The sequence below is a fragment of the Vipera berus genome (assembly GCF_964194415.1).
Source record: "Vipera berus genome assembly, chromosome: 7".
NCBI classification, from domain to species: Eukaryota; Metazoa; Chordata; class Lepidosauria; order Squamata; family Viperidae; genus Vipera; species Vipera berus.
Window position 1 is genome coordinate 57,159,349 of NC_138209.1, and position 13,405 is coordinate 57,172,753.

Sequence of the window (13,405 nt, forward strand, 5' to 3'; positions counted from 1 at the left end):
TTCCCAATCCCTTGTTCGTTTCTCCAGCCATTGATAAAATAAGTCCCAAGTTTGAAAATATTCTGTCTCTTCTTTTTCTTTCAACCTCAGAGTAAGTTTGTCCATTTCCACACAGTCTAATATTTTTTTTAATTATTTCTTCCTCTGGTGGTATTTCTTCATTTTTTCAATATTGTGCGAATATGATTCTTGCCACTGTTGTCACATGTAAAATTAAGTATATACTTTGTTTATCAAGCTTTTCTGACATTATACCTAATAAAACAAAGTTCAGGTTTAAAATCTATATGGTTTCCCAACATCCTTTCTAGCCAACTATGTATTTTTGTCCAATATCTCCTTGCTTTAACACATGTCCACCATACATGATAATAAGTACCTGATTTGTGATTACATTTCCAACATCTATCTGACATATTTTTATTTTTAAACATTTTTGCTAATCTTGCTGGTGGCAAGTGCCATCTATAGAATATTTTATGTAAGTTTTCTTTATAAGAGGTTGACATTGTCAGTGTATATTTTTTTCCCACAAGCTTTGCCATTTCTCTAAATCTATATTGTATCCAAAATTATTTGCCCATATTATCATCGTTTCTCTTACTTGTTCATCTTTCATTTTCAAATTCAATAAAAAGTTATACATTTTCTTAATTAGTTTTTCATCAGAGATTAATAATATCTGATCAAACAAGATCTGCTCTCTGTAAAATCCATACAATTTAACATCTTTATCATATCTCACTTGCATTTGTAAATATGACCACCATGATAGATCAATACCCTGATTTTCCATCTCTTGTTTAGATTTTAAGTTCAATTCAGAATTTAGAATATCTTTATATGTCTATATTTTCTGAAGACTGACTAAATTTGGATGTACAAATGCTTCCATTGTTGAAAGCCATCCTGGAATTTTCAAGTATATTTTACATTTTATTTTTTACCATGTTAGTAATAATGCATTTCTAATATAGTGGTTTTCGAAGTATTTATGTATTTTATTTTTACATACCATAAAAAAGCATGCCAACCAAGTTGTAGGTCATGTCCCTCCAAGTACAGCAATGTTTTATTTCTAAGAATTATCCATTCTTTTACCCATGTTAATACTGCTGCTTGATAATATAAAGTCCACTCTGGCAAGCCAACACCTCCATTTCCCTTAGCTTCTTGTAACATTTTCAATTTAATTCTAGCTTTCTTTCCTTGCCAAATAAATGTTAAAATTAGGGAAATTGTAAGTCTTCAAAGAATTTTTTTCTCCAGTTTTATAGGTATCGCTTGAAATAAAAACAAGTATTTTTGGTAATATATTCATTTTCACTGTAGCAATTCTTCTTAACATCGACAGTTGCAGATTTTTCCATTTTTCCAAGTCAAGTTTTATTTGGTTCAGTAATTTTATATAGTTATCTTCTTTCATTGTTGAAAATCTTGCTATCAAATATATTCCCAACTATTTAACTTTTTTAACTATCACTTTGGTTTTTTCTGTTTATCTTCAGTACTGCTTTCTCTCCAAACTGTTCTGTCTTTTCCAATAATTTAGGAATCATCTCTAAAGTTTCCTCTAAGATAAATATCAAGTCATCTGCAAATGCTTGCTATTTACAAGTTTCACTTTTTATTTCCAGTCCTTTAATTTCTGGACCTTGTCTAGTATTTCTATTTAAAACTTCAAAAGTTAAAATAAATATCAGTGGAGATAGTGGACATCCTTGTCTTGTGCCTTTTCTTATGTCGAAATTCTCTGTACAGTCTCCATTTACTATCACTTTTGCTGTTTGTTTATGATATATTGTTTTAGTCATATTTATAAAAATTTGTCCAAAATCCATTGTTTTTAGTTGTTGAATCATAAATTTCCAGGAAACATTATCAAATGCATTTTGGGTGTCTAGAAATACTAGTGCCAATTGTTTCCTTGGATGCATTTCATAATATTCCAGTATGTCCATTATAATTCTTAAGTTTTTATTTGTCTCTTTGGTAGAAATCCATTTTGATCTGGATATATAAATTCAGTCAGAAATCTTTTCAGTCTCTCAGCTATTATTGAAGTAAAGATTTTATAGTCCACATTTAGTAATGATATCGGATCTGTAATTTTTTATCTCTGTCAAATCTGAGTCCTCCTTTGGTATCAGAGTAATATTTGCTTCTGTCCATGTGTTTGGGAGTTTAGCCTCCAATAAAAGTTCATTACACACATCTTTCAACTATGTACTTAGTGTAGATATTTATACAACTCTGCCGGGAGCCCATCTGGTCCTGGTGTTTTTTCATTTTTTTTGTCTTCTTACTGCTTCTATCAGTTCCATCATTGTTATTTTCTCAATTAACATGATTTTAAGGTTTTCTGGAATTTTTGGTAAATTATTTTTTCCCATATATTGAATTGTTTTTCCCCATACAGTTTCTCATAATATTCTTTAATTATCTTTTTTATTGCTTCATTTTTAAATTGTAAATAGCCTTTTTCATCTACTAAATTGTTTATCAATTTTTTCTCCTTTTTTAAGTTTATAAGCTAACCATTTTCCTGGTTTATTTGCATTTTCAAAAAAGTTTTGCTTTGCCTTTTTGATTTGCTGTGCCAATTTTTCTGATTCTATTAAAATTAACTTATGTTTTATTATTTCCATTTGTCTTTTCAATATTTTCTTTTGTGGGTTTATTTGTAGTTCTATTTCTATTTTTTTAAATTCTTCTCTTAACAATTGACATTGTTGTCTCTTTTCTTTGTTTTTTTGGCCTCAAAAATATGCTTTGGCTGTATCCCATATATTTTGTAATGTATCTTCTTTTTTATTTTCTTTGAAGAAAAATTCCCATTTCTTTTGTTGCTGTCTATAAATTCTTCCTCTTTTAATGTAGATTGATTCAAAGTCCATCTTAATATTTTTTTTGCATTCCTTTCTACATCATTTTTAAAGGATTATGATCTGCCCAAGTGCCTAATTCTATCTCAATCTCCTGCATATTAGTTCTTAATTCAGGCATCATACAAATCATGTCAATTCTGGACCAAGATTTATGACTGTTTGAATAAAATGTATATTGTATTTTCCTGGATTCATTTCTCTTCAAGTATCTTGTACACCAATTTCCTCTATCATGTTAAAAAAAAGTCTTGGGTAATCTTTTTCTTCCTTGTTTTCCTGTTTTGCTAATTTTATAATCTAATGACCCATCTACTATTGCATTAAAATCCCCTACTAGACAGATGTTTTGATATTCCATTTCTGCTATTTTTCTATGAAGATTTTGATAAAATTCTTCTTGTTTACTGTTTGGTGCATATATTACTACCAAAAGTATTTGTTTTTGATTTAAAAATATTTCTACCATCACAATTCTTCCTTCTTCATCCGAATAAATCATTTTAGAATCTATTGTCTCTTTGACATATACAGCTACTCTTTTTTGTTGTGCTGATGCATAGTAGAGTTTCCCAATTTTTGGGTATTCCAAAAGTTTATAGTATTGTTTTTTTATGTGTCTCTTGCAGACAAATTATATCAATACTGTATTTAATTTCTGCAATTTTTTAAAGATTCTTTTCCTTTTTGATTGAAAGTTCAATCCATTTATATTCACTGAAAAATATCCATTTTCCTTCTCCATTTTATTTACTTATATTTAGGTCTTGTCGATCTCATAGTCCTCTGCTCTCTTGCCATTCCCTCCCCCTCTTGATCTGACTTGTATTTCTCTTCTTCTATTTGTGTAGTTATTTCCTCTGTTGCTTGTTCTGTCAGTTTCTGGCCTTTTCTATCCTCTTGTTGGTGTTGTACTCTTTCATCCAGAAATGCTCTGTTTCTTTCGTCAAAGTCTTCTGCCTTCCAAGCTGAATCCAATCGATATCTTGTATTATTCCAGTTGATTAAGATCCTTTCTGGCATTAACCATCTAAAGTTACACCTTTTGCAACCTTTTGCAATTAACTTTGTGGTCAGAAAATGATATTGTTTTTGGGTGTTCCTTTATTCTTTTAGGAATCTGCTTCAACACCACAATTTCTTTATTTTTGTATTGTAATGGGTCATCCCTAACTTCTCAGTATCTCATCTCTCATTGTTTTCTTTACAAATCTTACATGAACTTCTCTAGGCAGTTTATGTTTCCTCACATAGCTTGAATTCATTCTAAATATTTCATCAATCTCCTCTTGTATCTCAGCTCTGTCTGTTTTTAGAGCCTCTGCCAGTAGATTAATAATCACTTCTGCTACATCTTCCTTCTTATCATCAGATATATTCTGGAATCTTAGATAGTGTACAGCTTTCTCCATTTCCAGGGCTGCAATTGCTCCTTCTAAGCTTTGATTTGCTTGTTCTAGCCTTTCATTTTCTTCCATTATTGCCTCCATTTTTTCATCAGTTTCTTCTGATTTATCTTCCATTTTCCTAATTTTTGTTCATTTTTAGCAATCATTTGTTGATGGCATCAAATTGTGTCTATATCTAGCATTCGTTCATTTAGCTTATCTAAGTTGTTTTTTTGTCTCTTCATGATTTTTCTGCATTGTTTCTTGAATTAACTGTAGCATGGCTTGTATCTCTTTTTGAAAGCTGTTTGTCTTTTCTTGTTGTAACATTGTTTCAATAGATCCCTGACTTGCTGGACTATATGCTAAGTTTGTAAGCCGCCCTGAGTCTTCGGAGAAGGGCGGGATATAAATGGAATAAAAATAAAAATAAATAAATATGTTCCAGAAGAAGGTGCAGAAGAGATTTTTCCCCCCATGGTTTTAGTGAGATTTGGTGCACTCATTTTTCAGTTGAACAGGTTTTGTAAATCCACAAAGAGAAAAGGAAAAAGAAAAAGAAGCCAACCTTAGCCTTAGGCTATAAACCAACCATGAAAAAGCCAACTGTTTTAGGCTAATCCAAATGTTCCCATTATTTCAAATATATAAAAAGCCCTCTATTTCCAAATAGTTTCTATTATAGTTATATCCAGGGTAAAAAGATATGATTGTAAAAAGTCTTTTCTAGTATAAAGTCACACACAGTTCTTTTTGTTTACAAGAGGTGTTAGTCCAAGGTCAGCAACCTCTCAAATTCTTTCTGTATTGTTGTAGTATCTCTTCTCACCACTAGATGTCCTTATTAACTGTAATGTCTATCCAGGTTTAAAAAACTTTTTAAAAAAAATGCTTTCACAAAAAAAAACAAATATTTTTTCATAATAAAGGTTAGCAAAATTTTCTTTAAATCAGTCCCAGTTTCATTTTTGTATATTCTTTTGTATTTCTTAATTTCGTTTCCCCCATTTAAAATTTTTCGCCACTTTTAACTCCCTTCTTCCCAAGTCTTCCTGGGGTCTTTGCTTTGGAAATTATCCAATCTGGGGATTTATATTTCTAAGTCCACAGGGAAGAGAAATAAAAAAACACTCTCACTCAGATCTCAGAACATTGTTGACAATCAGCATGCCGCCATTCTTCGCTTCTTTTCTGGTTGTCTATGACTTGGGCTGCCTGTGCGTTTACCGGCAGCCTTTCTCCCGTCCGTTTGAAGAGGTTCCTTGGTTCATTTGGGCCGACTGCTATCGGCCAGGCTCCCAAGGCTTCCCTTCCTCTTCATTGCCTCTCCAGGGCAACTTTCCGATCCCTTAGTGTCTCCAAATGGAGCAAAATTGGACTAGGAAACTGGAGCCCCAATTTCTTTCGCCCATCTCATGACACCAAACTGGAAATCCGTAAATGTGTGGCACATTTGTTACAAGGACAACATCTGCTACTAGAGGAGAGAAGATTTGCAGAGCCTATTTTGTATTTAACTGAGAAATCAATGGTTCCTTTGATCTTATGATACTATCTTTATAAAACTCCAAAAGCCCAAGATCTTCCCAAGCCCTGGGAAGAGAAGATTGACCACTTGTAATGACTCTACTGAAAGAGAAATGCTTTACCTGCAGAATTTTTTTTTTGACAATTTAAAATATAATGTGAAGGATTTTATTTTGCATATATTGAGGGGAAGTAGACATTCCATTTATGTTTAGGTCATTTGTTTCGGTTCCATACCCAGTTTATTCCTGTGAATTCCTTCCTTCTTTTACAGATCATCTCTGGGTATTGTTTCCTGATGTCTGTATGGTGATTGCATCAGAGGTTGCTGTTGATATTGTGAAACATGCTTTCATAACCAAATTCAATGACATCACAGCTGATGTAAGTATATAATTAAACGTCTGTGGAGATTCTCAGTCATCCAGGTCATAGTTGTTCCAAAGATGCTTTTTTTATATAAGAGTTTTTATTAAATTTTATAGGGTTAGGAAGAGGATATGACCAGGGTAAGGATCAGGATTTGGGATGGGGTCAAGATCGCGATTAGGGTAGAAACGGGGTTGGGAACAACATTGGGGTTGCCCCCCAATAACATTTTCAAACTTTAGCAAACAGACTATTGTCCAGGTATATATGTTCAATTAAGACTAATTAATATAACAGTAAATAGCTATAATATATATGCTAAATGATAATCATATACGGTATCAATTAGTCAATACATATCATTCTCCTTACTAATATATATTCAAAATAACATATCACATTCATTTCTCACTAGTTCGTTTTCCTAACCATTGGTAAAATTTATCCCATGTTTTAAAATAAATTGAATCCTCTTTCTCTTTAATCTCTAAAGTTAATCTGTCCATTTCTGCACATTCTAAAATTTTCTTAATTAGAAACTCCTCAGTTGGTAGGTTTTCATTTTTCCAGTATTGGGCAAATGCTATTCTCACTGCTGTCATTACATGCAATATTAGATACTCATTCTCCTTTTCATACTTAGCTCCTAATATTCCTAACAAAAACAGTTCTGGTTTAAATTCAACCTGTATTTTAGTCATCTTTTCCAACCATGTATGTATCATAAGCCAGAACTTTAGGGCATACCCACCAGATATGGTAGTAGGTACCTGGCCTTTGTTTACATTTCCAGCAATTATTTGAGGTATTTTTTAAACATTTTAGCTAATCTTACTGGTGTCATATGCCATCTATAAAACATTTTATACAAATTTTCTTTATATGAAACTGCTTTAGTCAATTTAATATTTCTGTCCCATAATTTTTGCCAGTCTTCCAAATCTATAGAATATCCAAAGCTTTTTGCCCACATTATCATTGTATCTTTTACTTGTTCTTCTTCCATCTTTAAGTTTAGCAGAAATCTGTAAAGTTTCTTAATCAGGTTTTCATCTGTTTTTAGTAATATTTGATCAAATTCTGTCTGTTCTTTATAAAATCCCATCTCTTTGCATCTTTTCTATATCTTGTTTGAATTTACAAATACGGCCACCATGCTAAGTCAATACCATGTCGATGTAAGTCTTGTCTGTCTTTCAATTTTCCTTCCTTATCTAGGATATCTTTGTAAGTAAAGACTTTGTCATACTTAATTAAGTTTGGGTAAGCAAAAGCTTCCATTGTTGAAAGCCACTCAGATAGTTTAATATAGATTTTCTGCTTTTATTCTGAAAGGAGTACATTTCTTATAAAGTGATTTTGGAAGTATCTATGTGCTTTACTTTTCTCGTACCATAGAAAGGCATGCCAACCAATTTGTAGGTCGTGCCCCTCTAGGTACAATAGTCTTTTATTTCTCATCGTAATCCATTCTTTAAGCCATGGTAGAATGGCTGCTTGATAATATAGTCTCCAGTCCGGGAGTCCAAATCCTCCACTATTTTTAGCTTCTTGTAACTTTTTCACTTTAATTCGTGCTTTCTTCCCTTGCGAGATAAATCTCAATATTGTTGCATTTAGGTCATCAAAGAAAACGTTTCCCAGTTTTACAGGGATCATTTGAAATAGGAAGAGTACTTTCTGTAAAATATTCATTTTAACTGTAGCTATTCTTCCTAACAGCGACAGCTAAAGATTTTTCCACTTTTCCAAGTCCAATTTTATTTGTTTCAACAATTTTTCATAGTTACTGTATTTATTTTATTTATTTATTTTAATTCCATTTATATCCCGCCCTTCTCCGAAGACTCAGGGCGGCTTACAAGCTTAGCAGTATCTTCTTTTAATATTATACATATTGCTGTTAAGTGAATTCCTAGATACTTAACATTTTTAGTTATTTGTAGATTTGTCTTTTTTGTAAATTGAGTTTTCTGTTTGTCTGTTAGGTTTTTTGTTAATACTTTAGTCTTATCTCTATTTATTTTCAAACCTGCCAGTTCTGCAAACATTTCTATTTTCTCCTATCTCCTGGGCTGCTCGCAGTCGGTGTTGACGGGAGGGCAGAGGTCCACCTCGAGGCCTCTTGTTTGTGGAGTTCCTCAGGGGTCGGTTCTCTCGCCCCTCCTGTTCAACATCTATATGAAGCCGCTGGGCGAGATCATTCATGGTTTTGGGGTGGGGTATCATCAGTACGCTGATGATACCCAACTTTTTTTCTCCACCCCAAACCAACCCAGCAATGCCCTCGCCGTGATGTCCCGTTGCCTGGAAGCGGTCTGGGTCTGGATGGGGAGAAACAGGCTTCGTCTCAATCCTGCCAAGACTGAGTGGCTGTGCATACCGGCATCTCGGGTCAACCAGACTATTCCATCTCTAACGATGGGGGGTGAGGTGTTACCCCCCGTTGATAGGGCTCGCAACTTGGGCGTCCTCCTGGATTCGAAGCTCACTTTTGAAGACCATATAGGAGCCGTGACCAGGGGGGCTTTTGCCCAGGTTCGCCTGGTGCGTCAGTTGCGACCCTACCTGGACCGAGATGCCCTACGCACAGTCACTCATGCGCTCATGACCTCCCATTTAGACTACTGCAACGCTCTCTACATGGGGCTGCCCTTGAGGACCACCCGGAGGCTTCAGCTGGTGCAGAATGCAGTCGCGCGAGTCGTGATGGAGGTCTCCCGATACTCCCATGTAACACCTCTACTCCGCGAGCTGCATTGGCGTCCAGTTGCCCTTCAGGTGAGATTCAAGGTGCTGGTGATGACCTATAAAGCCCTAAATCAATGTTATCAATGTTATCTGGGAGGAGTTTGATTCTGTGACCCCTGATGAAGTGGACAGGATTATGGGGAAGCTGAGTTCCACCACATGTTTATTGGACCCGTGCCCTTCTTGGCTGGTTTATGCAGCTAGGGAGAGGACACGAGGCTGGCTCCAGGCGGTTATATCTGCTTCTTTGAGTGAGGGTTGTTTCCCCACCATCTTGAAGGAGGCGGTGGTGAGACCTCTCCTCAAGAAGCCTGCCTTGGACCCAGCTGTATTGAACAACTTTCGTCCAGTCTCCAACCTTCGCTTTCTTGCGAAGGTTGTTGAGAGTGTGGTGGCGCATCAGCTCCCTCTGGTCCTGGATGAAGCGGATTATCTGGACCCTTACCAATCGGGTTTCAGGCCCGGGCACAGCACGGAGACGGCATTGGTCGCTCTGGTGAATGATCTCTGGAGGGCTCGGGATAGGGGGTATTCCTCTGTCCTAGTCCTATTAGACCTCTCGGCGGCTTTCGATACCATCGACCATGGTATCCTGCTGCAGCGTCTCAGGGGATTGGGAGTGGGAGGCACGGTTTTTCAGTGGTTCTCCTCCTATCTCCTGGGACGCTCGCAGTCGGTGTTGGCAGGGGGGCAGAGGTCGACCCCTAGGACTCTCGCTTGTGGAGTTCCTCAGGGGTCGGTCCTCTCGCCTCTCCTGTTCAACATCTATATGAAACCGCTGGGTGAGATCATTCGTGGTTTTGGAGTGGGGTATCATCAATATGCTGATGATACCCAACTTTTTATTTCGACCCCAAACCACCCCAGTGATGCCCTCGCTGTGATGTCCCGTTGCCTGGAGGCGGTTCGGGTCTGGATGGGGAGGAACAGACTTCAACTCAACCCTGACAAGACTGAGTGGCTGTACATTCCGGCTTCCCGAGACACCTGCGATGTTCCACCTCTTTCTATGGGGGGTGAGCTTTTACCCCCTGTGGATAGGGCTCGCAACTTGGGAGTCCTCCTAGATTCACGACTCACTTTGGAGGATCACATAGTGGCCGTGACTAGGGGGGCTTTTGCCCAGGTTCGCCTGGTGCGCCAGTTGCGGCCCTATCTGGACCGGGAGGCCTTGTGTACGGTCACTCATGCGCTCGTGACCTCTCGCCTAGACTACTGTAACGCTCTCTACATGGGACTTCCCTTGAAGACTACTCGGAGGCTCCAACTGGTACAGAATGCGGCCGCGAGAGTTGTCTTGGGAGTTTCCCGGTACTCCCATGTTACACCTTTGCTCCGTGAGCTGCATTGGTTACCAGTTGTCTTCCGGGTAAGGTTCAAGGTTTTGGTTATGATCTTTAAGTCCCTACATGGCATGGGTCCGCGATACCTCGAGGACCACCTGCTGCCGGCGTCGACTCCCCTCCGCCCTGTGCGCGCCCACAGAGAGGGCCTCCTCAGGGTGCCTCCTGTCAGGGAATGTCGACTGGTGGCCCCCAGGGGGAGGGCCTTCTCTGTGGGTGCTCCGGCGTTATGGAACCAACTGCCGGTTGAGCTCCGGATGGCATCAGACCTCCGATCCTTCCGTCGCGGGTTGAAGACCCATTTATTCGAACTAGCGGGTCTGGCCTGATGGGGGTACTTGGGTTTTTATAGGTTTGTTTTATTATTCTGGTTTTAACTTGGGCATTAATTTAATTATCTTTTAATGTTTGTACTGTTGTTTATATTTATGCCCTGTGAACCGCCCTGAGTCCCTTTGGGAGAAGGGCGGTATAAAAATCTCAATAAATCAAAATGGCGAGGGTCCGGGATATTTGAGGGAACACCTGCTGCCCGCATCAAGTTCCCTTCGTCCAGTGCGCTCCCACAGGGAGGGTCTCCTCAGGGTGCCGCCGGTTAAAGATTGCCGGCAGGTAACACCCAGGGGTAGGGCCTTCTCAGTGGGTGTGCCTGCCCTGTGGAACCAGCTGCCTGCGGAGCTTAGGACCGCCCCCAACCTCCGTTCATTCCACCGGGACCTGAAGACCTGGCTCTTCGAGCTCTCTGGCCCAGGCTGAGAATTTTTTAATTTTAATTTTAACTGGGTTTTAATTTTCTCAGGGTTCTATTTAATCTTTTTTAATTTGTTTTAATGTTTGTATTGACTTTCTTTTAAATGCCCCGTAAACCGCCCTGAGTCCTTCGGGAAAGGGCGGTATATAAATCTAAATAAATAAATAAAATAAATAAATAAACAGTTTAGTAGCTGTTTCAAGTGGCTCCTCCAAAATAAAAACCAAGTCAAAGGCTTGTAATTTATATTTTTGTTCTTTTTATTTTATTTATTTATTTATTTTATTAAATTTATATGCCGCCCTTCTCCCTAAGGAGTCAGGGTGGCTCACAAAAATAAAAATTAAAAACATAAAATAGAAAATTTAAAAAAGAATTAAACATTCAATACAATAATTATATGACAATTTAAAAACCAGTAAAAAGCTAATTAAGAACCGTAGTCAGTACAGGCCAGCTTGTTGGAACAACCACATCTTCAGGTCACGGCGGAAGGACCGAAGCTTAGGGGTCGTCCGCAGCTCCCGGGGGCAATTCATTCCAGAGGGTTGGCGCGCCCACAGAGAAGGTTCTCCCCCTGGGGGTCACCAGCTGGCATTGTCTGGCCGACGGCACCCTGAAGAGGCTGACTGTGGGAGCGAACCGGGCGATGGGAGGTTGACAGTGGCAGCAAGTGGTCTCGCAAGTACCCCGGGCCTAAGCCATGTAGGGCTTTAAAGGTTATTACCAGCACCTTGAATCGCACCCGGAGGGCAACCGGAAGCCAATGCAGCTCACGCAGGAGTGGTGTAACATGGGAGTACCAAGATACTCCCATAAGCACCCACACAGCCGCATTCTGCACCAGTTGAAGCCTCCGGGTGCTCTTCAAGGACAGCCCCATGTAAAGAGCATTGCAGTAATCCAGACGAGAAGTGACGAGGGTGTGGGTAACCGTGCATAGGGCATCTCAGTCCAAAAAGGGGCGCAACTGGCGCACTATGCGAACCTGTGCGAAGGCCCCCCGGTTCACGGCCATTAGATGATCATCCAAGTTGAGCTGTGAATCCAGGAGGACACCCAAGTTGCGAGCCGTTTCTGAGGGGGGCAATACCTCCCCCCCATCAAAAGGGAAGGAATTTGTTGGATAGTACGAGATACCGGTATCCACAGCCACTTGGTCTTGGAGGGGTTGAGCCTGAGCCTGTTCCTTTCCATCCAGACCCACACCGCCTCCAGGCACCGGGACATCACGTCAAGGGCATCACTGGCTTGGCTCGGGGTGGAGATGAACAACTGGGTATCATCCGCATATTGGTGATACCTCACCCCAAAGCCACGGATGATCTCACCCAGCGGCTTTATGTAGATGTTAAACAGGAGGGGGGAGAGAACTGACCCCTGAGGCACCCCACAAGAGAGGGGCCTCGGGGTAAATCTCTGTCCCCCTGCCAATACAAACTGCGAGTGGCCCGAGAGGTAGGAGGAGAACCACCATAAAACCGTGCCTTCGACTCACCCCCTCGAGCCGTCGCAACAGGATACCATGGTCAATGGTATCAAAAGCCGCTGAGAGGTCAAGTAGGACCAGGACAGAGGAATAGCCTCTGTCCCGGGCCCGCCAGAGATCATCCACCAGTGCGACCAATGCCGTTTTCGTGCTGTAGCTGGGTCTGAAACCGGACTGGTACGGGTCCAGATAGTCTGCTTCCTCCAGGAATTGCAGGAACTGACGCGCCACCACGCTGTCAACAACCTTCACTACAAAGCGAAGGTTGGAGACAGGACAGTAGTTATTCAACGAGGCCGGGTCCAGGGCAGGCTTCTTGAGGAGGGGCCTCACCACCGCCTCTTTCAAGGCGGAGGGGAAGACACCCTCTGTCAAAGAAGCGTTGGTCACTGCCTGGAGCCAGCCCCCTGTCACCTCCCGGGCGGCCGAAACCAGCCAGGAGGGACATGGGTCCAATAAACAAGTGGTAGCGCTCAGTTTATGCATAATCCTGTCCACATCATCCAGAGTCACAGGGTCAAACTCACCCCAAATGGTATGATCAAGGCCTGCCTTCTCCACTCCGCCGGAATCTGCCCAGTCGGAATCCAAGCCAGTCCGGATCTGAGCGATTTTGTCCTGCAGATACTGTACAAATTCCTCAGCCCTACCCTGCAAGGGGTCATCCCTCGGTCCGTGGTTAAACAGGGAGCGGGTCACTCTAAACAGGGCGGCTGGGTGGTTATTTGGATGCAATGAGAGCGGAAAAGTAAACACGCTTTGCCGCTTCCATCGCCACTAGGTAAGACTTAAGATACTGTAAGTTCTTAGCTGTGTTCGATCAGATTCGGATCCGCTAGACTTCCAACAGCTCTCTAGGCGTCTTTTCCGGCGCTTCATCTCTCAGAGCCCCTTGGTAGACC

General features: G+C 40.2%; 1 protein-coding gene across 3 annotated transcripts in view; it reads left to right on the forward strand.

The window, feature by feature from the left end:
- The window catches only part of TAPT1 (transmembrane anterior posterior transformation 1), a 133,565-nt gene that overhangs the window by 94,480 nt on the left and 25,680 nt on the right, over window positions 1-13,405 (forward strand). For all 3 annotated transcript variants that reach the window (XM_081332078.1, XM_081332079.1, XM_081332080.1), the window contains one exon: window positions 6,075-6,184. In XM_081332078.1, the coding sequence (XP_081188204.1) occupies window positions 6,075-6,184 (110 nt within the window). The remainder of the gene's footprint in view (window positions 1-6,074; window positions 6,185-13,405) is intronic.